The 25,233-nt window shown below is 44.8% G+C and overlaps 1 protein-coding gene across 8 annotated transcripts in view; it reads left to right on the forward strand.

Moving 5' to 3' along the window:
- The window catches only part of PPFIA2 (protein tyrosine phosphatase, receptor type, f polypeptide (PTPRF), interacting protein (liprin), alpha 2), a 414,803-nt gene that overhangs the window by 337,429 nt on the left and 52,141 nt on the right, over nt 1-25,233 (forward strand). For all 8 annotated transcript variants that reach the window (XM_015413721.1, XM_015413717.1, XM_015413720.1 and 5 more), the window contains 7 exons: nt 356-447; nt 2,966-3,101; nt 10,151-10,368; nt 12,559-12,796; nt 15,050-15,079; nt 17,824-17,954; nt 23,097-23,251. In XM_015413721.1, coding sequence (XP_015269207.1) covers nt 356-447; nt 2,966-3,101; nt 10,151-10,368; nt 12,559-12,796; nt 15,050-15,079; nt 17,824-17,954; nt 23,097-23,251 — 1,000 coding nt within the window. The remainder of the gene's footprint in view (nt 1-355; nt 448-2,965; nt 3,102-10,150; nt 10,369-12,558; nt 12,797-15,049; nt 15,080-17,823; nt 17,955-23,096; nt 23,252-25,233) is intronic.

Genomic DNA, 25,233 nt, shown 5'->3' on the forward strand with positions numbered 1-25,233 from the left:
CAGTTTGGTGTAGTGGTTAAGTGTGCGGACTCTAATCTGGGAGAACCGGGTTTGATTCCCCACTCCTCCACTTGCACCTGCTGATGTGACCTTGGGTCAGTCACAAGCTCTGGCTCAGCTATTCTTGAAAAAGAGCAGTTTGTGTCAGAGCTCTCTCAGCTCCACCCACCTCACAGGGTGTATGTTGTGGGGAGGGGAAGGGAAAGGAGTTTGTAAGCCGCTCTGAGACTCCAAGTGAAGGGCGGGGAATAAATCCAATTTCCTCCTCTCCTCCTCCTTTTATTGATCAATTTTATCCTTATAAAATTTTATATAATGCAAAATATTTCCCACGGATTTTTTTTTTAATTTTCAGGAAAGATTGGCAGAAGAAATAGACAAGCTGAGAGCTGAACTTGACCAAATGAAAATAAGAGCAGGGTCTTTGATTGATTCCACATTGTCAAGGTAGAATGAGAAAATAATAATAGTTTAACTAAAAGTCACACTGAAAATACATCCAAAAGGTGTAACCTTTGAAAATGTCATTGCTTTAATCATAAGTATTGTGGGCATAATCTAGAATTCTGGTTGTAGTATGTTTCCTCTAATAGCTGAAAATGGGAAACCTCTACTTGAGAGCCTTTGGTGGTAGACAATGCCATGAAGTCACAGACAATTTATGGTGACACCCAGTGTCCCTCTAAGCTGAATTATTATGAGCTAGCTCAGTCTTTTAGCCTCCAGCTCACAGATTTTTGTCTCAGGAAGGATGGCTCCAGAGCAAACTAATTTATGCAGGAGCCACATCGCTTTCTTACAACTTTAATGCCAGTAGCTCACAAAGCAGAATTTTTGTTCACAAGACTCCACAGCTTAGAGAGAGCACTGGTGACACCATAGGGTTTTCAAGACAAGAGGCGAACAAAAGTAGTTTGCCATTATCCAACTCTGCATAGCAACCCTATACTTCCTTGGTGGTCTCCCATCCAAGTACTAACCAGAGCGGACCATGCTTAACTTCCAGAATCTGATGAGATCAAGCTACCCTGGGCCATTCAAGTTAGGGCAAGAGTGTTTGTAGCCTATGTTATTTTTCCATGTAGCAGCCGCATAGTTGTCAATTGGTTATTTCACAAAATAGTGACAGGGAAAGAATTGGGTTTTTTTCCCATCTGGTGCTGCCATTTTTTATTCTGCTGCTATTTATTCCTTGGTCAGTTGTTTGCCCATTGCTTAATTTTCTGTTCTGATTTTATGATGTGAGATATGTTGTATTATCATCAGTTTATGTTTCTACAAGAAATTATACTATCTTGATATTCATTTATCTTTAATGCTGGTTTTTATTTGTTTTTTCATATATTTTAAAATAATGTGCTATGATCATCCTGGATGGTTTTTAATGGAGAGTATAAATTATAAATATTTCAGGTAAAACTCCATGGAGTAAGAAAAGAGGAATACTTCCTGTACTCTGTGCAACCAAACCAAGCATGCCCCTATAAACAGACATATAGCTAATCAGAAACAGATGCAAGATATTTCTGTTCTCTGTTACATTTTCTGTCCACAACAGAATATTGCGTTTTGTCTAAGACTCCTGAATTCTGGGCTTACTTCAATATTTTGGTAACGGTGGTTCAATTTCAGGTCATTTACTTTGAAGTTATATTTAGAGAACAATTTTATAAGTTTTTTTCCTAGCTGCAATTTGGGTGCATTCTTCATTTAGATCTCAGTTTGTTTTCAGTCACATCAATAGCATGGTGAAAAGACATTAAAAAAAAAAACAATGGAAAATATCATGCTTTATATCTTAAACGTTTTATGGAAGTTTGATTTCCTGAGATGGAAGTCCATTTTTGTTTCCCGGCAATAAAGAAACTATATTATAACACAATGCATTCATCATGGTTCCAGGAGTGCTGCCAATAAAGAGCTGCGTTTTACCTATTCCATATCTCTTCAGAAAGTGATGCTTTCCCCCATATAGCATGGAAAGTTTTAGAATAGAATTATAGTCAGCTCCATGATTGTGATTAGAATATTTTGCTGAAGGAAGGATTGTGGCTGAGTTGCAGAGCTGTGGTTCAGTGGTAGAGCATCTGCTTGGCATGTAAAGGTCCCAGGTTCTATCCACATCATCTTCAGTTAAAGGCACTGGCGGTAAGGTGATGTGAAAGACCTCTGGCTGAGACTCTGGAGAACCACTGCCAGGCCAAGTAAACAACAGGGAATTTGATGGATCAAGGGTATGATTTAGTATAAGGCAGCTTCATGTATTCATGTGAGCTTTGCATGAAAACAGTCTTAGGTTCACTCCCTGCTATCTCCAGTTAAAGTATCTCAAGCAGCAGATGTTAATAAATGTTTTTCTCTGCCTGATACCCTGGAGACCCATTGCTGTACATAGCAGGCAATATTGATCGTGACCAATGTTCACAAACTCTTGTGTTTATGTAATCAAAGCTACATCTTTGCATCAATATTATCTAGTATGCTATGAATTGGGTCTGATAGAGGATCAAAGTTTATTTGTTCTACTCCAATAAATTCAGGAAACGTTATATGGAGTTTCTACTGTTCTGTTCCTTACAGTATCTCTGTGAACTAGATCAGCTTGAGAGATAACGACTTACCCAAAGCCACCCAGTGAGCATCATAGCTGAACAGAGATTTCAGCCTGGGCTTCCCAGTTCCAGTCCCAACACTCTGTCTGTTGCACCGCAGTCACTCACAAGACAATATTTCTCACTAAGTTTTACTGATAATTTCTATTTTCCTGAAAATATATCATAGAGTTTTATCACCCTCATAGTACATTAGAAAATCAACAATTCTACCACTTTTGTTACTGTAATTAGATTATAGGATTAAAGTTTCTGACTGTTTCAATTTGTGATGAATTATTAATTTTTATAGTTTTGCTTTTATTCTTCATGTGTTTTCATCTTCTAGTTCATGTTCCACTAATATTTTTCAGGCCACTTCTTGATTCATCAGCAGAACTGAGATACTCTGTAGGCTCAATAGTTGACAGTCAGCCAGATTATAGATCTACAAAAGTGATAAGAAGACCTAGAAGAGGTCGTATGGGAATCCGGAGAGAGGAACCAAAGGTGATGGTGCTGCTCTTTTATTTGCTAAAAGCAGTAAGCTTAATTGGTATAATGTAACTGATAATGATAGGTGTAATGTACTGTCGCCATTACCACGTGTAGTGCATTCAGCCTGACATGCCCGGACTTGCCCGGGCTGACCAGGCAATATTCCTCAGTAGCTTCAGTCGAAAGACAAAGGATCCATAGGATCCTAGCCGGCCCAATCAAACGGCCAGCTTCCCAGCCGGGAGACCAATGGTCGCCCGGTTACTGTAAATAGCCTATCGGGAGTAGGGGGTGTGTTTAGGTGTGCTTGGTGGCGGGTTTTCTGAACGCATATAAACCGGCCTGCGAGCTGGTTTCTTTGTCTTGTTCCTGAACTAATAAAGTACTCTTGCTGAATCACTCTTGCTGAATCACTCCACATTCTGAGTACTTTTCACTGGCGACGAAGGTGGGATCTACGACCCCATGAACAAGACCCGGACGCCAACACGAGTACCGCACCGAGCCTGACGCCGAGACCTCTCCGGGAACCGCGCAACTTCGCATCCCAGCTCTCCGGCAACTGCTCATCGCTCCGCTCCCGGCTCCGCTTGCACACTGCTGACCCCTCGAGCAGCAGCATCGCTCTCCACGCCTAGCACGCTTCAGGCTAAGCTCGCCCGACCATCGCGCCCGCCGCACCCGGTCCTCCGAGCGTCCACGAGCATCCGCGGAAATGTCGGAGCAAAACGCCACCTCCGCTCCCTCCTCTGCTTCCACCTCCTCATCCTCCGGGCCCAACGCATCCTCCGGGGTCGCCACCGCCGCTCCAGCAGGGACCTCGCACGAAGGCATCGCTCCGTTTGACTTGGCCCACCCCGAACGATGGACCACATGGGTGAGGATCCTCAAGCACTACCTTGCCTGCATGCGGGTCACCGACGCCGAATTGAAGAGATCCCAGCTCATCCGGCTGTGTGGGATGGACACCCTGCTCCTTCTGCAGAACCTAATCTCACCTAAGGAGGTAGAGGAGGTGAGCTTCGAGGCCCTCATCACGGCTCTCACGGCCCATCTAGCGCCACAGCCCTCCAAATTTGCGGCCCGCATGGATTTTTTTGTGAAGGTCCAGGGCCCCGAAGAGAAAGCTGCGGACTTCCTGGCCAACCTTCGCAAGGCCGCCATGAAATGCGATTTCAGCAACCTGGACGAGACCCTGCTGAATCAGTTCTTGTTGGGTTTACGAGAGGCCAAACTGAGGAGGCGCCTCATTCGGGATGATGACCTCACGCTAGCCACGGCTTTAAAGGATGCGGCTGCCTTCGAGAATGAGCACCCGGGCCACGGCGGCCATCGGGTACACCGCACCCAAGCCGGAGGGGATTCGGCAGACTCCGAAGAGGAGGCAGTGGCGCAACTCCACCGCAAGCCGTCACAACCTCACCGTTCGAAGGGCGCACCGCCAGCGAGGCCGTCGGAGCCAGCTTCCTCCTGTGCCAGCTGCGGGGACGCGCATGAACGTCGGAGCTGCCGTTTCCGCGAGGCGGTCTGCAGGTCCTGCAACAAGCAGGGCCACATCGCCAAGGTCTGCCGCAGCCGCCGCCAGCCACCCAGGAAACCCAGCCACCAGTGGGAACCCATCCACACTGTGGACCTCCATTCGATCGACACAAATGCCGTCGGCCACCAGCCCCAGCCCCAGGTAGGTGACTTGCCCCGTCAGAGCCGAAACAAAGTCCATGTTACGGTCCGGATAGAGGGGTCCCCCTGTAGCATGGAACTTGACACGGGCTCCGAGTTTACCATTATCTCGGAGGAGACGTTGCGGACAGTGTGTCCCAACGGGGGACCCCCTCTGCGCAAACCACACATCAGGCTTCAGGATTTCAATAAGAATCCTGTGGTGGTGCGGGGCTGGGGCACGTTCCTGGTGGAGTTCCAGGACTTCAAGGGTTGTTTGGACATTCTGGTGGTGGGGGGCCGGCTTTCCAGTCTCCTGGGGATGTCGTGGTTTAAGCCGCTGGGCCTGACCATCGGGGGCATCCACCAGCTGCAGCAAGCCGATTTCGCGGACGTTTGCAACGAATTCCCCCGGGTTTTCGATGGGTCCTTAGGCAAGTTCACGGGGGCCCCCATCTCCCTGGACCTGGACCCGGCGGTCCGGCCCATACGGATCAAGGCCAGGTTTCCGCCCTTAACGGTAAGGCCGAAAATCGAGGCGGAACTCGACAAGCTGGTGGCGCAAGGGGTGTTGGAGCCGGTGGCATCGGCACGCTGGGAAACCCCCATTGTCACACCGATCAAACCAAACGGGGACGTCCGGATCTGTGCGGACTATAAGTGCACAATTAACAAAGCACTGCAGGACCACGCGTACCCCGTTCCGGTGGTCAGCCACGTGCTGGCGGCGCTCGCGGGGGCTCGCATATTTGGAAAGCTGGACTTGGCGCAGGCCTATCAGCAGCTGCCGGTGGACGCCGCCACGGCGGAAGCCCAGACGATCGCCACGCACAGAGGGGCTTTCAAGGTCCACCGGCTCCAGTTCGGCGTCTCGGTGGCTCCGGGGATTTTTCAATCTTTCATGGACTCTCTCCTCAAAGGTATCCCCGGGGTACAGCCCTTTCTAGATGACGTCTTGATCACCGCCCCCGACGCCGCGTCGTTTGCCACCCGACTCCGTACCGTTCTCCAACGCTTCGACCAGGCGGGGCTGAAGGTGAAGCGCGAAAAATGCTTGCTCGGCGTGCCCAAAGTGGAGTTTCTAGGGTTCGCGGTCGACGCACAGGGCATTCACCCCACGGCGGAGAAGACCAGAGCGATCTCGAACGCCCCAGCCCCCACATCAAAGACCGAGCTACAGGCCTTCTTAGGCCTCCTGAACTTTTACCACTCTTTTCTTCCCCTCAAAGCTGCAGTAGCCGAACCCCTCCATCGGCTCCTCGACAAGGGCGCGCCGTGGGTCTGGGGGACGGCTCAGCAGGCGCCTTTCCAGGCGGTCAAAGACCTCCTCGTCTCAAATTCGGTACTCGCACACTTCAACGAGGACCTGCCGGTGGTGCTGGCTTGCGACGCCTCTCCATATGGGGTCGGGGCGGTCCTGGGGCACAAACTGCCTGACGGTCGGGAGGTACCTGTGGCCTATTACTCCCGTACCTTGTCTGCGGCGGAGCGCAACTACGCGCAGATTGACAAGGAGGCTCTTGCTATAGTGGCCGGGGTGAAAAAATTTCACCACTACCTCTACGGCCGGCCCTTCACGGTCCCCACGGACCACAAGCCTCTCCTGGGTCTGTTCGCCCCGGACCGCCAGACCCCCCAGATGACTTCGCCCCGAGTGATCCGGTGGTCCGTCTTCCTGGCGGGCTACAACTACAGGCTCCTGCACCGGCCCGGGAAGGCAATGGGCCACGCGGACGCCTTGAGCCGCCTGCCTCTGCCGGAAACGGAGCCTGACCCGGCCCCAGCCCATCACATCGCGCTGCTGGAAACGCTGCCCGACCAGCCGGTTCACGTGAAAGAGGTGGCCCGGCGCACCGAAAAGGACCCTATCCTCTGCCGCGTCCTGGACTGGGTGAGAAGGGGGTGGCCGTTGGCCTCGGCGGGACCCGACTTTGCGGCCTATGCCTCGCGCAAAGACGAACTGTCTGCTCACAAGGGTTGTGTGCTGTGGGGAGGTCGGGTGGTAATCCCTTCCCCACTCCGAGACCGAGTACTTGCAGCATTGCACGAGGCTCACCCAGGAGTGGTGCGGATGAAAGCGCTGGCTCGGAGTTATGTGTGGTGGCCCGGCCTCGATCAGGACATTGAGAGACTGGTGAAACTGTGCCAACCCTGCCAGGCGTTCCGGCCCGCACCGCCCCGAGCGCCCGATCGAGCTTGGGAGTCTTCCCACAAACCTTGGTCCCGGCTACACTTGGACTTTGCGGGGCCGTTCCAGGGACAAATCTTTTTCATTCTAGTGGACGCTTACAGTAAGTGGCTGGAGGTGGTGCCGGTACCGTCTACCTCCTCGAAGGCCGCCATCAGAGCCATGCGCCACATTTTTAGCTCCCACGGCCTTCCAGACACCCTGGTGACCGACAACGGCACAGCATTTACCTCCAGCGAGTTCCAGGACTTCACGAGGTACTGTGGAATCCGACACGTCCGGTCAGCGCCCTTCCACCCGGCAACCAACGGCCAGGCGGAGCGCATGGTGCGCACCACCAAGGAAACACTGCGCAAGTTCGACAGTAAGGACTGGGACTACAAGCTGGCGGTGTTCCTGTTCGGCCAACGCACGACCCCGCACACCGAGACCGGCTGCAGCCCGGCGGAGCTCCTGATGGGTCGTCGCCTAACCTCCCGGCTGGACCGTCTACACCCAGACAGGGCCCCCGAGATGGAACCGACATCGGAATCACACGCAGCCGCCCGAGGGTTCTTCCCGGAAGACCCAGTCTACGCTAAGAACTACGCCCAGGGGCCACCCTGGATCCCTGCGAGAGTGGTCCGGGTGCGAGGCCCGCGCTCCTATGAGGTCTCCTGTGAGGACGGACAACTGCTACACCGCCACATCGACCAACTGCGGCGCCGGGTCCTTCCGAACGACCCCGAGGACCTGGAGCCCCAGGAGCACAACGAAACTTCAGGCCACGCAACCGAACCGCAGAACCCGGCCTCGGCCCCGGTCACTCTAGAGCCCCCGGCGTTGCACCCGCAGGACACACCGCCGTCGGAAACGCCACAGCAAACCGCCCCGCCACGGCCACAAGGAGCAGCCCCGAACAGCACCCCGGACCTCCGCCGCTCTACAAGGCCCAGGACGGCCCCCGCGTATCTACAGGACTTTGTATGTGGGTAGTTTGGACTATGGGGGGAGGGGTGTAATGTACTGTCGCCATTACCACGTGTAGTGCATTCAGCCTGACATGCCCGGACTTGCCCGGGCTGACCAGGCAATATTCCTCAGTAGCTTCAGTCGAAAGACAAAGGATCCATAGGATCCTAGCCGGCCCAATCAAAGGGCCAGCTTCCCAGCCGGGAGACCAATGGTCGCCCGGTTACTGTAAATAGCCTATCGGGAGTAGGGGGTGTGTTTAGGTGTGCTTGGTGGCGGGTTTTCTGAACGCATATAAACCGGCCTGCGAGCTGGTTTCTTTGTCTTGTTCCTGAACTAATAAAGTACTCTTGCTGAATCACTCTTGCTGAATCACTCCACATTCTGAGTACTTTTCAATATGTTTTAGTAGGATTACCAGATGTCCTCTTCTTTGAGGACACTTCTTCTTCTTCTTCGATGTCCATCCTTTTTTGGGCTCTTTTTAAACAACTGGTGAAAATGTCCTCTTTTGGGCTTGGAAGGTTAGGAATAGGGGTATTTAAAATGAGATTTGTCATAGAGATCACTTGTTTGAAATAGTCAGTTGGGAAATATGCCCCCCTTTTGCTTTTCAAAATATGGTAACCTTGGTTCAGGCCCATAGCCAGGGTGGGGCTCTGGGGGTGGTGCCCCCTCACAAATCAGCTCTGCCACCTCTCAGGGTGGGAGGGGGAGGAAGCCTGGGGCAAGCATCGTGCTGCCCTCCTCCCCTGCTGCCTTCACAGCAGCCGGTGCAGTACTTGGCTGAAAGGGGGCAGGGCCAGGACGGGGAGAAAACCTGCTTGTGATAATCACAGTCCTTCACAGTGCATTTCAAGCCTTGCAAACATTGCAAATGTTTCTGATCAAAACGACCAGAATGACATTAGCATCTACCCGGGCCTGATAGGATGTGGAGCCAAAGACTAGAGTAAGCAGATCCCACCACCCACTCAAAATACTGCTCTGTGGGACTTGCTTGGCTATTCCCACCACCACCAGCAGCATCACTATTTTTCATGGTGGAGGGATCCGGATTTCAAAAAACCCAGACACAGAGGAACTACACAGGGAGCAGAAGGAGGAAGCTCCAGAATAGGAGGAGAGATTTTACTGCTCTCAGTGTCCATACCAGAAGGAAATGCTTCCATGCTCCAGGATATCAGCTGGGCAGCTAGATGGGGTGGGGGAATCCCACTATTGCAATTTGTTTGGGTGTCCAACATTCAGAAAAGCTAAACATGGCTACAGATTTTCCCACTACACCCTTTCCGTCCAGCTGGTGGAAGAACCCAAGGGTGTTTAGCTGTTTACCTGCCCCCTTTCTGTTCAGTCAGACTCAGTTATTTATTTGTGCAGAAAAGAAGAAGAAGAAAGGTTTGCATCTTAAGGTCAGTGCCATTCATATTGCAGAGGATCACTTAAGGCAGATCCCTTCCAGAAGGATAACTGTATCAATCCTGCAGCAACAAAACACGACACAAGTTCTTGCAGCCTCTTACAGGCGAATTGGTGGATTATTGTGGTCCTACTGGGTCTTCCCACTCACAACCCCCATCCTCCCCCCATATCCCACTGGGTCTCCCCCTCCCTGCGAGGTCTCCCCCTCCCTCCCCTACCAACAGCCACTGCCCCCTCCCCCCCTGAAAACTTTCTGGCTATGGGCCTGCCTTGGTTTTAGTCATATAACAGAATGATGAGCTTCAAAGGCAATTAGTGCCAATGGTCTTAAAATAATGTAATTCTGTTTAGGATTGCATTGATAGAAGCACAGCTGAGGGAGATAGGAATGATGAGGAAGAACACTCACTCAGCAGAGGCCTGGTATCACCTCACTTCCTGTTTATAACCAGCAGTCCACAGTTGGGCCACAATGGATGTTTTTAGCATGATGTATAATTCTTGAAATATCTTTTTTTTTTTAAATCCAAGTGATAATGCCAAGGAATGGTGGTACTAAATTTTAATAATCTTAGGATGCATATTCTTCTTATGATCAGAAATAGTCTTATAATGTACAGTAGCCAATTATCACGTCCACTTATGCAGGTCAGTGTGATGCCATGGAGCAGCTGTGAGAAATTAACAAAACGATTTAAGTGTCTCTTGTAAAACTTGCCCGAGTAATCCAAAAGGTGTTGATCACTGTAACAGTTTTTGAAAGTACTAGCTCTCCAGTTTTTAATTTCTGTGAAAATTAACATTTTACTTTAGGCTGATCAGTATGCATTTTTATAATTAGGTGAAATCCCTTGGAGATCATGAGTGGAACAGAAGTCAGCCAATTGCAGTTCTGAGCCATCCATTTGAGAGTGACACTGAAATGTCTGATATTGATGATGATGATAGAGATACTATTTTTAGTTCAATGGATCTTCTGTCGCCAAGTGGGCATTCTGATGCTCAAACCCTTGCTATGATGCTTCAGGAGCAACTAGATGCAATCAACAAAGAAATCAGGTACGTTAACTTAATCAAAAAGTGTGAAGCTTCGTGGGCATCTGCAAAAACAGATCATGATGATGACGACAATAACAATCACAGAATCAATGTTTATATGGTGTTTTTTGAGTATTCAAAGCACTTTATACACATTTGGTTGGATCCACACTTAAATTTACCGCTAGCAGAAGGGGTCAGATAATGTTCAGTAATTCTTCCTTCATTCTGCAGACCCCCAATTTTCCTCTCATGAGATTCTTGAGGGAGCAATATTTCCAGAAACTCAATGGGCTGCAGCAGGAGGGAGAGAGACAGGAACATTCTGTTCCACTGACAGATGTAGCTTGCACAAGCAAAGACTTTAGTCTGGATTCAACCCACTATCTTGTTGAAATCCGTGCAATTATTATATAAGGTCACTAAAACAACTCAGGTTGTAACTATATGTTAGATCTGTATTATTATCATGTTGTCATGCTGAGAGAAAGAGGCCTGCTTAAGATCCATACTGAAAGTTCACAACAGTGAACTCATGAGCCAGATTGTCTAAGTAAGACTGGGGAGACCAGGTTCAAACCCCTACTCTAGCATGAAATTCACTGGGTGACCTTGGGCAAGTCACTACCTCTCAAACTAACTTACCACCCATGATTGTAATGAAGATTAAAAACAGGAAGAAAAAACCATTCATACCATCTTGAACTTGAAAAAGCAGGAGAAGAAGATGATTGATGGTAGCAAAGATAAAATTTTAATCAGGAACTCCCTGATTAATAGTCTTTTAGCCAATGTATTATAATAGCTTTCATTTAGACTTTGTGTTCCCAATTTGATATAGATCAGATATATAACATGACAGTTAAAGGAACATAAAAGTCTTGCACCTACAGATATGCAAAATACACAAATTCCACTATATTGCAAGTAAAAGGGGATCAGACCCACAGTACTAGAACAACAGAATATGTCAGACAACATACTATCTTGAAACAGCATCCCATCCTGCAATGCCATTCACAACCTGCTTACCTTAGTAATAATTACCTGGTTTAAATTAGCAAAGGGGGGGGGGAGTTTGAGGAGATGCTTTTTGAAAGAAGACTCATGGAAACTGAAGAGTGAAGGGCATGATGTTATGTGGTCAAAGAGCCCAATGAAAGCTGCAAATAGAGCCAAATTATTGATCAGGGATGTGTAGTGAGTAATAGTTGACACCGAGGATGGAAACAGTCAAGAAAAAAATTACCTTAAAAGTTTTTTAAAAGAATCTGGTTGTCAGTTGTGAAAAACCAGAAAGTTTGTGAGAACTCTGGATGCATTTTTCAAATTCTAGTAATAATGGGAAAATGTTGTCCATGTTCTACTTGTGAGCTTGCACTGGCAAGCCTTTGCTGAAAACAAAATGCCCCATGAGATTTATCTTCAATGTAGCCAAACAGGACAATTCTTATATGTGAAACTGATACCTTAGTGATCTTTAGCCCTGAATGGGATCATAGATACATACAAGAAAGGGTGCTGCTTCAGACTAAATTTATTCTTAACATCACTTCTGAAAGCACTCTTACTGAACTGTTGGGATGTAAAGTTTCAGCTCACTGTTAACACAGAGTTTAGAATATCAAACATTGCCCCTTGAGTCTCTGCAAGAAAGGCAAGCCAGGGGTCGTTTCGTAGAAAAAGAGCTAGGGGAACTCATTAGCATAACTCATTAGCATATGCCACACCCCCTGACATCACTGGAAGTGTGTCATAAGGTCACACCCCCTGACATCACCAGAAGTGTGTCATAAGGCCACACACCCCGCCCCCAACGGTCCCGGCCGCCACCGCCAGCCTTGCAGCTCCACTGCCGAGCCCCATGAGGGGCCCGGCGGTGGTCCTGCAAGGCCGGCGGGAGTGCAAGGAAGCCCCGTGAAGGCCCTCCCTGGCCCCAGGCAGGCAGGGGTGGGGAGAGGCAGGGAGGAAGCAACTTACCCTCCCTCTTCTCCTGACTCCTCCTGGCTGAATGAGGGCTGGAAGCGGGGCGGCCGGAAGCAGGGGGTGGGGCTTTGTCATGTGCCCCGCCCTCACGCACCTCACCCGGGGGAACTGCGATCCCCCCTGAAATGATCTCTGAGGCAAGCTATGAATGAAGTAAGCAATAAATAAAGTTGTTGATATGACTTTGGCTGTTTACTTCTTTTACTTCCAAATTATTTTGGATAGGTTAATCCAAGAAGAAAAAGAGTCAACAGAATTGCGTGCTGAAGAAATAGAAAACAGAGTTGCCAGTGTGAGTCTAGAAGGCTTAAATCTGGCCAGGGTGCATCCTGGTACATCCATTACTGCTTCAATTACAGCTTCCTCACTTGCAAGCTCTTCTCCTCCCAGCGGGCACTCAACCCCGAAACTCACTCCCCGTAGCCCAGCCAGGGAAATGGATAGGATGGGTGTTATGACACTGGTAAGGGCATGCACAGTTTCACTTAATGCTTGATTTATTTTAATAAAACAAGGATGATTCTGGTTTTTGTTACTTGTTTCTTTCCCTATTCATTTATTTATCCACTTTTTATAAATTTTTGTGTATAGTAAAATCTTCTTCAATATTAGTACAAAACACAGTAAGACCTCAGTCTGTGTTATGTAAGTTACAGTAAGTAATGAAAATAGTATATAACCAACAGCTAAGCTGCTGAGGTAAGGATTCTTCCAGAGTTTTAGTTTCAGAAAGTCACCAACAAAGCAATAATTGTTACAGGAATTGCTATGTGTTTTGTCTAGGATTGGGCATGGTCCATAAACATGATAGTCCATGGAGGTCTGTGGGGTTTACAAACCCCCACACTACGAACCTCCATGTTAATGGACCAGACCGTGGTCCATTTGGACTGTGGGTTCACCCACTTCCAGGTGGGTAAAGTTGCTGCTCAGCTTTCACTTGCATTCTATGTGGCTTTGCAAAAGCCATTTAAAATTTAAATGGGAACCTGCCCATCATGCAAGTGAAGGCTGAGCAGTGAGTGAGTTCACTCACTTCTGGGTGGGTGAAATCACTGCTTGGCCTTCACTCGTGTGCTGCGGATTTTGCAAAGCTGCCCAGCACATGAGTGTAGGCTGAGCGGCGACTTCACGCACTCAGAAGTGAGTGAAGTCACTGCTCGGTCTTCACCTGCATGCCACATATTCTGCAAAGCTGCCCAGCACACAAGTGAAGGCCAAGCAGTGACTTCACCCACCCAGAAGATGAAAGCCACTTGGCCTGTGAGTGAAGGCCGAGCAGTGAGTTAATCCACCCAGATGTATTTTGCAAAGCCACCTGGCATGCAAGTGAAGACCGAGTGGTGAGTTCATCCATCCAGAAGTGGGTGAAGTCACTGCTTGGCCTTCACTCGTGGCCACACTGCTTTACAAAAGCCATTTAAAGGGAAGACATCTCCTTTAAATGGCTTCTGCAAGCCCCACCCCCACATGAACCTATGGACCTCCTGGCATGGTCATAGGAGCTCCATGTTGGCAGGTGTATGGACCATGAACTGGACCCTGGTCAGTGGAAAAATTAGGTACATGGTCTGGTCCATGCCCATTCCTGGTTCTGTCTATTGAGAGCCAGTGTTGTGTGGAATGGTCAGAATGCCAGATTATCACTGGAGAGTCCTGGTTCTAATGTCTTCTCATCCATGCAGCTCTCTGGGTAACCATGATCCATCATTTTCTTTTCAAGTAACTACATCACATGGTTCTTGTGAAGATAAAATGGAGGAGAGAACATGTACAATACCCTGAGTTCCTTGGAGAAAAGGCAGGATTAAAAATGTCCTGGATAAAAGGGGTCTGCTATTTGTTCAGTGGCTACAGAATAAAAACTCTCAGGCAAGAGCATTTTGTGAAAGCCCTCTCTCTGCCTGGTTTCCCAAACCATCACTGGTGTGGGAAACCAGTAAGTACCATGGTAGATGAGCCTACCAGGTTATATTTGTGTAAGTGTTTGCCCAAAGTGACAATTTTGAAGGTTCTAGTGCAGTAAATTTGAATGATATAATACAAGCTGTAAAATCATTGTAACATTAGTACAGTCTTGGCGTGAATTTTACAAAATTTCTATGGGCTAAATCCAATGACTCCCTTTTATAAAATCAGGCCCCTCCCACTGGATGAAGACTGTTCCATCAAACTTCAGACAAACACACCTCACTTAGCAGAAGGGAGTCATTCAATCCAAACAGTGTAAATCATGAAATAACCTTGGAGAAATAACAAGAGAGTCTACAATGCATATGAAATGTGTATTTTGACATATTCAGATATGACTGTCTTACTTTAAAATAACATTGTTATCATTTAAACAGCTCTGTCTTAAATCTATAACACCAAATCCCATCATCCATAGGAGAGAAAAATAGAGGGAAATAAAAAGATAGCTAATTGGTATTTATTTGGGGGTCAGAATCCATGGTGGATTGTAATAACATTCCAGGGCAATAGTTGTGTTAACTTGTTGCAGAGGTAACAGAAGTCTTGTGGCATTCTAGAAACAAGAGGACTCTAGTCCATGAACACTTACTCTGAAGGAAAGTTTATCTTTAAATTATTATGCATTGGGTTTCGTTGCAATTACGTCAAGTGCTATTTTCTGTAGTTGCAAAAATGAATATGTTGTCAATATATCTTATTGGTCTGAAATTTCTCCTTTGTTTTTCTTTGACACCAACTCCAGCCAAGTGATCTCAGGAAGCATCGGAGAAAGGTATACTTGCATATACTTTAATGTGTTGTTATGAAGGTTTGCTTTATTTTCATTGGTAGCCCATTAGTCACTTATGTTCCCATTAGTTGTCTAAATCATTCTATAAAATAAATTTCTGTATTTGTAATTGTTGAGGAAACTTCAGAATATTTGAAAGTCGCCCTGACCTGGATAGCCCAGGGAAGCCGAATCTTGTCAGATCTCAGAAGCTAAGCAGGGCCAACTCTGGCAAGTATTTGGATGAGAGACCTCCAAAGAATACCAGGGCTGGGAGACAGAGGCAGGTTATCAAGCCACTTCTCTGAACATCTTCCATACCCCAGTAAGAGTCAACAGAGGTTGCCATGACTTCCAGGTACAGGCATACAAACACATACACACACAAATGCCAAAAAAAAATAAAAATGTTAAAAAATAGAACATTTGAAAGTCAAACCAAGAATCCTAGTTCTCCAAACTCAACTAAGGTTATTGAGGTTTGAGATGTACTAACTAATAAAGAATAACAAATAAAACCATTTCTAATGAGTATGTATAAACTGGGGAACCCCCACTCCAGGAAATCACAGTGGGAGAACAATTTGGAAATCCTAAATGCATCCCCAAAATGTTCTCTCCCTCCACACACTTTATTGTGTAAGCTCTCAAGGGCTTGAACTCTCAAGGGTTTTTTGTTCCCTCAACCTAATTTTTTCTTTTAACTGCTCTCAACATTCCATCCATTCTGGAGCATATTTAATATTCATCAAGCCAAGGTTTTGTTTTTTTTTGGGGGGGGGGGGTTCTTCCTTTTGATTAATGTACAGTGTGTTTTTTTTCTGCATACAAAGGAGCCCCCAGAGTATATAGGGTCCCCTACCATGTCTGTAAGGAGCTCTGTAAGGAGCTGTAAGGAGTTCTTATTATCCATGCAGGGACCAGCCAGTCTACAGATAGTTATTAGTTAGTTTCACAAAACATTGGACATACTTCTAAATAATTAATCTACCTAAATATTATACTGTTGCAAATGAGTTTTCCACTCAAACATTTGCAATGTATCTACTGACCTCCACCCTCTTTATGAAGTCAAGCAGACTTGTTATTACTCAGTGCTCAGTTATGTTCATAGCATCTTAGTTATGGCTCTTACAAAATATTCCTATAGCATATCTAATGCATATCCAAGTTACCAGGATAGTATGGATGCAAGTACTATTTCCAGCAGTGTCTATATGCTACCATGCTTGTTTGGCCAGATAAAGCCTATAACCTTTTGGACTGGTATTTTTTTTTCTCATTACTCTCACAGAGCTTTGCTGTGGGTTCAGTCCTCTGTTATCCCTCCAGTTCTCTGGCCTTTTATACATTAAACACCAGCCCTTATGTTCATGATTACTTTATACCCTGTGGTCTGATTTTGTCCTAACTTATTTCTAGCTAAGTTACATACATTTGTTTTCCCCCATTTCATTCCTCATCAACAAACTCTACACCCTTTATCCCAGGGAGCCTCCAACCCTTTTGACCTTGCAGATACCCCAAAACAGCTGCTGCAGGAAGCAGAGCAAAACCAAAAATACTGGCTGGGAGAAGGAGGGAGAAAGATATTGGGGAATAAAAAGAAACAAAGGAAAATTGGGGATGGGGGAGAAAGAGGTTTAATAAAAATAATGAAATCCTGAAGGGGAATAGACCACAAGCCCAATTGCTTACCAGTCATTTAGACTGGTCCCCATGGTGTCAGATGCTAGTTCAACATGAAAGATCCTGTCTTTTGAGGGAGGGCAGCCAATGACGATCCCTGCCTTACACTGACCCCACCCACTTTCTTAAAAGCTTGTCGGGCACCAGGGGAAGTTCTGGCAGGCACCACTTGGGGGGACCCTGATCTATTCAAATTACTTCAAATATACTGTTTACAAGATTAACACATTTTGATCTTAACATACAAAAAAACCCCAAAGTTTGAGTCCGGGGGCACCTTTAAGACCAACAAAGTTTTATTCAAGGTATAAGCTTTTGTGTGCATGCACACTTCTTCAGAAACATGAAAGCGTAAACCTTGAATAAAACTTTGTTGGTCTTAAAGGTGCCCCCGGACTCAAACTTTGTTCTACTTCTTCAGACCAATATGACTACCCACAAGAATATAAAAACACAGCCAATCATATTTAAACACAGCCACTTTGGGTAACAGCCAATTTGGTGTAGGGGTGAAATGCGCAGACTCTAATCTGGGAGAACCGGGTTTGATTCCCCACTCCTCCACTTGCGCCTGCTGGATGACCTTGGGCAAGCCATAGTTTTGTCAGAGCTGTCCTTGAAAGAGCAGTTCTCTCAAAGCTCTCTCATTCCCACCTACTTCACAAGGTGTCTGTTGTGGGGAGGGGAAGGGGAAGGAGTTTGTAAGCCACTCTGTGAAGGGTGTGGTATAAATCCAATCTCTTCTTCTTAACATCTATAAGCAGGTCCCAGAAACTACATAGGATGTGGAAGATGTTTTCTGAGATTCCCTTCCCCTCCCAGTATAGTTTCTGGAACTTTCAATGCATTGGATGCTTTTAGGTCTATCCATGTTGGTTTGGTGTCTGTGTGTTCTCACCCCATGGTTTACCAGACTTGTCTCATGATGCCTAATAGTTCAATTGGCTTGTAAAGGTTTATAAATTGCAGATGTGTTGAGGTTTTGCACCACATAAAGTTTCACAAAACTTAGAAAATTGGATTCTGAGTTGAATTTCCTGCTAATTATCTATTTGTAGATTGCAGTAGTTGACGAAGATGGACATGAAGACAAAGCTACAATAAAATGTGAAACCTCCCCCCCTCCAACACCCCGAGCCATCAGAATGACTCATACTCTACCTTCTTCATACCACAATGATGCTAGAAGGTAAGAAATTCATTGCTGAAGGCGTTAACAACTTAAATAAGATGCATTCATTTTACGTTACATTAATTTCTATGAGTTCTTGATTAATGCTTCTTGCAAAGATGCACTGTAAGATAACTATGTTTAATTGTTATACATCAGCCATATTGAAACTTATTCAGACCAAAGTTGGATTTCCCCCCACTGCCCATGGAGTGATTTTTTTATATGTATAATTTCAATAGGATCCATGATGAGGATTGGCTTATTAAAAGGAGAAATTGGAAGTGAAATTTGTAAGGTGGTGTTTAGTAGCACTGGGTTTTCTGGACGCTGCATTTTTGAACTGTACTGTCTGAGCTGGCTAATTAATCTTCTCCTGTTTGGAATAGATTGTTGCTCATTTCAAAACAAAACATGTAAAACCACTCTAATATATTTTGGCTTAATTTTTTTTTTAAGTAACATTATGCGGACACAGAAAACTTGGAATTAAAATGACACACATTGAGAAATTGCTTCAGTATTAAATCCTTTTAATAGAATCACTGAAATTGTGCCTCATGCTACAACTTAAGTTTCCAGATTTGGGAAAATTTTGGTCTCTTTTTCAATTATATTTTACTTTAAAGGTACCTCACAAACTTCTAAGTGTAAACTCATCCATTACTATATAACACTTATATATTACTTACTATATAACAATTTGTACAACCTTTGTTCTTGAAGAACTCCGCCTCCATCAGGCCATTAGGAATAAGGAAGAGCTCATTAGTAGGCATCTAGCCAGTACCCATGATTCACTTCCCCCATACACACTGGAGCCTGGCTGCTTACATATCCCTGCCCACTTAGAGTACAGAGTGCCCATTCATCACTCTAGCACAATTGTTATTTTTCCCCTGACAGTTCCTTTAACAGCTGTGATAGACAGAAATCTGACAAGTGAAGCTTCGCCTCCAATGCATTTCTGTTCTGCAGTCACTGCTCCTGGGTTCCCTTTCCAAATGCCGAGTCATAACCTGACTCGTAACATACTTGGTGCTTGGGTTCTTCTCTCCTCAATTCTTATGACATATCTAGATTGTTTCGTTGGCTTTTGGCCCACTCTTTCAGGACAGTGCTGTTTGTTCTCCATCTGGTTTGTTATCACAACAACCCTGTAAGAAAGAGAATGACTGCCCCAGGGTGAGTGGGGATTTGAGCCTGTAGCTCACCAGGCCTGGTCCAGCACTACTAACCACTACCCCATGCTTACTCTCTTTATGTAAGTTTAATTTTCAAGGCTTCTTTTCCTTAATTATAAGGGTACCTTTAATTTCCTATAACTATAATTTCCAGGGTTCTCCAGGGAGAGGAAATCACTGCTAAACCAGTTTTAAGTCTATAATATCAATATATGCTCTGATGCAATATGGTTTATCTCTGCCAAGGCAGATAAAGAGTTTCAGAACTGTAAAGCCTCTTGCCCTGAAAACCCTACAAGGTCACCCTAAGTCTGCTGTGACTTGATGTCACTTTTCACTACCACCAGTATTGCCAAATCAATACTATATTGTTTTGTTCATAACAAATGGGGGCTATGAATCTGTTCTGCCTGCTCTGTGAAGATGTGTTTTCAAAGGAAAGTTTTCCATTATGTTCTGCAATAAGTTATGCTTCATGATTTGCAGTCAACTGTTTTTAAGACTTTTGCATTTCTGTCACTGAGAAAACAATTTAATTATATGATGGTAGGGTTTACCTCCTGCCTCAGCCAGAATACCCTAGAGAACAATCACTTGACAATAGAAGTGTCTGATTAATAGAAACTCCAGTACAAGAATTTTGATTGTCTTAACTCACAGGAGCCAGTTTGGTGTAGTGGTTAGGAGCAACAGACTCTAATCTGGAGAACTGGGTATATTCCTCTCTCCTCCACATGAAGCTAGCTCGGTGACCTTAGGTCAAGTCACAGTTTTCTTAGAGCTGTTCTCTCAAGAGCAGTTCTCTCAGAGCTTTCTCAGCCCCACCTACCTCACAAGGTGTCTGTTGTGGGGAGAGGAAGGGAAGGAGATTGTAAACCGCTCTGAGACGCCAAGTGAAGGGGGGGATATAAATCCAATCTCTTCTTTTCCTTCTTCACAATGTGCCCCAAATAAAACTAATATAAATGTACCACTGTGTCTGATTGGTAGCACTGGGCCATAGATTTACTGAGATTAAATGCCATTGATTGCAGTGGAAGTTTTAGCTCATGCAACTGGGGACTGTATTTCAGTATCTATTTACTTTATTTTTTTAAAAACTCATAGTCTGCTTCATACGAAGTGACTTGCAACCATAGTAAAATAGCATATGAGCATAAAAGCAAAAGCAAAGTTGTCCAGCCATGACATCAGTTACACATCGTTCAACAACAACACCCTCCCTCTAAACAAATCAGCCTGTATCATAATGCCCCTGTATAAATCTATGATGCAGCCTCATTTGAAATACTGTGTACCATTCTGGTCACTGCATCTCAAAAAAGATACTATAGTATTTGGAAAAGTGCAGAAAAAGGCAACTAAAATGATTCAGGGCCTGGAACACTTTCCCTATGAAAAAAGGTTAAAGAGGTTAGGGCTTTTTAGCTTGGAGAAACAATGACTGAGGGGCGACATGATAGAGTTTTACAAAATTATGCATGGAATAGAGAAGCTAGAGAACTTTTCTCCCTTTCTCACAATACAAGAACTCATGGGCACTCAAGGAAATTAATGAGCAGTAGGTTTAGAACAGATAAAAGGAAGTACTTCTTCACCCAAAGAGTGATTAACACATGGAATGGCTACAAGTGTAGACAACTTCAAGAGGTCCATCAGTGACTATTAGCCACACGGTATAGATGGAACACTGTGTCTGGGGCAGTGATGCTCTGTATTCATGGTGCTTGGGAGGGGGCCACAGTGGGAGGGCTACTCGTGTTCTGGCCCTGGAGGTGGACCTCCTGATGGCACCTGGTTTTTGGCCACTGTAACAACAGAGAGTTGGACTGGATGGGCCATTGGCCTGATTCAACATGGCTTCTCATGTTCTTATGTTAACTAAAATAACAACCCTTAAAATGAATTGAGAGAGAAATCCTGAGCTAGTTTCCAGGGAGAGTGTGCTGGTGAAAGGCTTTCTTTATTCCCCTCCCCCCCAAATATGTTAGGAAAGATTGCTCTTTTCTCTTGTTTGTTTTGTAAAACTAATAGGAAGCTGTTTTGCTAAAGGGGGAGGCTAATTTCAAAATGGCACATAGGAATGGGGTTTAAGAACATAGCAAAGAATTTTGCTTCTTTTTGTGATAACAGGGATGTCAAGTATTTTACCATTAGGAGGAGTGATACTCTTTTAGCATTGGTTTGAGTATTCCATCTTGTTCAGTAGGGTCTTTTCTGCCAATGACTTCCAGAGGTCTTCAGGAGGGAACTATTTTCCAAAAAGTTGCTACCTTAGGCCTTTTAAATTCAAAATGCAAGGGAGTACAGTCAATCATACATAATAATACCTCTTGCTTGGATTTTATTATACACTGGGGAATTGGGATTATTATTATTTCAGTTATTTATGTTCTGCCCTACTGTGACACATACATTGGATTGGTCACATTGTATTACTTAAATGCTATCTTTTTATACAAAACTGGTTTTTTACAAATCTTTTAAAGAGTTTAATCTCATACAGAGTTTAATCAGAATCATGTCAATGTTTATATGTTACTGCTTTTTCTATTGTTGGTTGCTTTGGGAAAATTTGAGGAACCTCTCAAAAAAGTTGTACCTTCATCAAAATTTAGTAGGAAGAAATTACCTTTCATTACACTTTTACTTTGCTCCTGATAAGAATAGAGGGCTATCAGGTAAGACAAAAATCCCCTCCTTGGGGGTGTGTGGAAACATTTGATCCCACACCCCCAAACAAGAAAACACAAAGACCAAGATCGGATTAAACTAAGTGATTGTTAATCATTTAAAAGGCTGAAGAAGTGCAGTGGGTATTTACCCTATTCATGCAGGCATCCTAAGAAGCTACCTGATGATTTTGCCAGTGTTTGGGCAATCTCACTCTGACTCCAAGGCCAAAGCACTGCATAGCTGCTCTTTGCTTGTCCTAGTCTGCACATCAGAACTGTACACAGAGATCCCACCAATCAAGGCAATTCCCTGCACCAGTCAACATGAAGGTTCAGGATTGTGAGTTTCGTCTTCAGGCACCTGAATTGGACAAGCTTAAGTGCCCAATTTGGTTGCCTCCCCCAATCATAAGACACCTTAGATGCTTGCCAATGTGATTAACATACCAGTGAGCCCATACTAAACCTGCCACCTTAGAGCCAAACTTGGAGACAGACCCAATTCCTGCTCTTCCCAGAAGCGATCAGCTATTCCCATACTATACTTAAAGGGAGGAAGGGTATAACAGCTCTTCCAGCAAAAAAGAGGGAAGGTGAGAGAGTACTGACTTTAAATAGCCAGTCCCAAGCAGTGTTCCCTCTAAGCTGAGTTAGTGTGAGCTAGCTCACAGTTTCTTAGCCTCCAGCTCACACATTTTTGTCTTAGGAAGGATGACTCCAGAGCAAACTAATTTCTGCAGTAGCCAAATTGCTCGCTGACAACTTGTAATGCCAGTAGCTCACAAAGTAGAATTTTTGCTCACAAGACTTCACAGCTTAGAGGGAGCATTGGTCCCAAGTTCCCCACTAATTTGCTGGGCAGCATCATACTATCGTGCCCACCCAGCCATCTTGAGCTTTCTGTTTCCAAAGGGGGGTGTGTGTGCACGAAAAACAGCTCTTAGTGATTATGGGAACCAGTCTTCTTCACAACTGAGATCTGTTTGGGTCCTATCAAAACATCTAAAAAATTTCTGGTCAGAATGATTTTAATAGGAGTTTGATTAATTATGTCTCTGTTCTGTCACTTTTTGTTAGATTCAATCATCTTTATGGGCAATAGTGAGACATGAAAATTAGCCATTATGCTGCTCTAAATATTAAATGTGATATAGTAAAGAAACCATCAGTAACCTGATTAATGTTTCCAATTATGAAGACACTCTTATTAGATTCCAGATAATTTATTTGCACAGCTGCTTAGGAGGAGATTGAGCCTCATAAGGAGAATAACATATTATCTTTTTTTGTGTATTTTATAGTAGCTTGCCTGCTTCCTTGGAGCCAGAAAGCATTGGTCTTGGCAGTGTCAGTAGCAGCCAGGATTCCCTACATAAAGCTCCCAAGAAGAAAGGAATCAAGTCTTCAATAGGACGTTTGTTCGGTAAAAAAGAGAAGGCTCGACTTGGACAGCTCAGTAAGGAATTAGTTGCACCAGGCTCAGGCTGCTGGTTTCCAGTCATTTTTGGTTGATGGTGTAGTTCTTTTTTTGTTTTTGTTTTTCAAACACTCATTCCCCTCTTTTAAAGTGGTGAAATCTTTTCCACATATTCCTGTTTTTTTAGCAAGTAATATCTGTCATGAAATTCATATTTCTCTACAGGAAAAAATGGCCTAGGAGAAGTTAATTATTATTTTTTTGTTTATGTAGGCCACATTTTTAGAATTGTTCCTTTGTTCTGAAATGCTTAGCCATGAAAGACAATGCAGATAAAAGCCTTGGACAGCAAACATAAATTTGCAAACATGTCCACATCATCTTCAGTTGTGATTTTAACATCAATCTGATTAAAAACATAGTTAGCAAGAACTTGATGCGCTGTGAAACTTAGAAACTTTTACATGGGGGGGGGGGGGTTGTCCCGTTATCCCTGTTCATTGTTCTGCTAATCAGACAGTATAATTACCCATATTTTTGTCAAGTGTGCAAATAAAGTTCACTTCTATTCTTTTATTATTCAGATAGGTCTAAATGGGCATAATGCCTCATGTATCTAACAATATTTGTCCCTTCCTTTTTTTGTCATCTTCTGTCACCCATTGCAATGAAAGTTCTGTGCCAACCAACAAGATCAGTCAATAAGAGCTTCTCCCCATATTCTCACACGCCTCCCTGGAACAGCTTCAAGAAATAATTCAAGAGTAAAAATTTGGTTTCTGGAAGTAAATTATTTGGAACGGTTCATTTAGAAAACATATAACAGATGCTGTTGACCTTTATGCCTTGATGAAGCCGGTTACAATACAACCTATGTGGTATCCCGAACAAAATATCTGCTAATGGAATTGCTGTTTCCCTTCCACTGAAGTCCAAAATGCCCTCTGAAATGCCACTTCCGGGAGACACTACCCCCCCACACAGGAGCAGCACGAGGAAGGATTCAGTCAGAGGTTAGCTGCAGGATTTAAACAGCCACCCAATCAGAAGTGTGTCACAGGAGGAAGGGTTCAGCAATGTCCCCCTCCCCATCAGCAGATATTTCTGCTGGATACAAGCCGTGGCACATTCACTGTGTTTCAAAGTTTATGCAGTGATGAGGCTCAGATGGTCAGATGAAATTGTGTGGAAGATTCCATTATACCTGATATACCGAAATATAATCTTCCATGCTTATGGACAATAAGGGAAATAGAACAAATTTCTAAATCCCCACATATTTCTTGGCAATAATACTTTTTTGGCTTACTGTGGACTGTGGGTGATCTTACCAATGATACTTTGCAGTAAAAGCAACTTCTGAATTGTCTTGTAACTGAAAGACAGGCATAGGCTGTGATCATACGCACAATTAGACCCGATATAGGAGCAAATGCTGGGCAGATTTAAAGGGCACGATCAGACAACAACCTCTGGGAAGCGCCCCGCAGCTATTAGCAACCCGTTCTGCTCCGCTGCAGAAGCAAAGTTAAAAGACACCGGGGGAAATCCATTTGAAAACAGATTACAATGAGCCACGGATGGGCTTTCCCCCGTCTGAATGCTCCAGTGCGCTTTCATGGCATCTGGATGGTCTGATCAGGCCATCCCGACTCTATTACGTTATTTTTTCACCGTCGCAGTATGCACATCATTGCAAACTCTCTTTTTTTCTGCTTGCCCAAATGGGCAAGGCTTATTAAAAAAATTTTAAGAATTACACAAAAAAAGAGCAATCCATTTTTAAAATATCTAGACATTGTCTCGCTCACCACATCGTTAGATACATAGTTCCCTTTTCCCTCTTGATTAATTTTGTATCACAACAAATATCATTAAACAAAAATCTATTCCCAATATACAGTTCATTTTTCTATATCCTCTCTGCTGTATCTCATTTTGTCTATACTACACTATTATTAGTCAATTTTTTAATCATAAAAATAGAAATGGAAAGAAGCAGGTGTTTCACAGCAATTTGA

This window comes from Gekko japonicus, unplaced genomic scaffold, assembly GCF_001447785.1.
Source record: "Gekko japonicus isolate JY-2015 unplaced genomic scaffold, Gekko_japonicus_V1.1 scaffold649, whole genome shotgun sequence".
NCBI lineage: Eukaryota > Metazoa > Chordata > Lepidosauria > Squamata > Gekkonidae > Gekko > Gekko japonicus.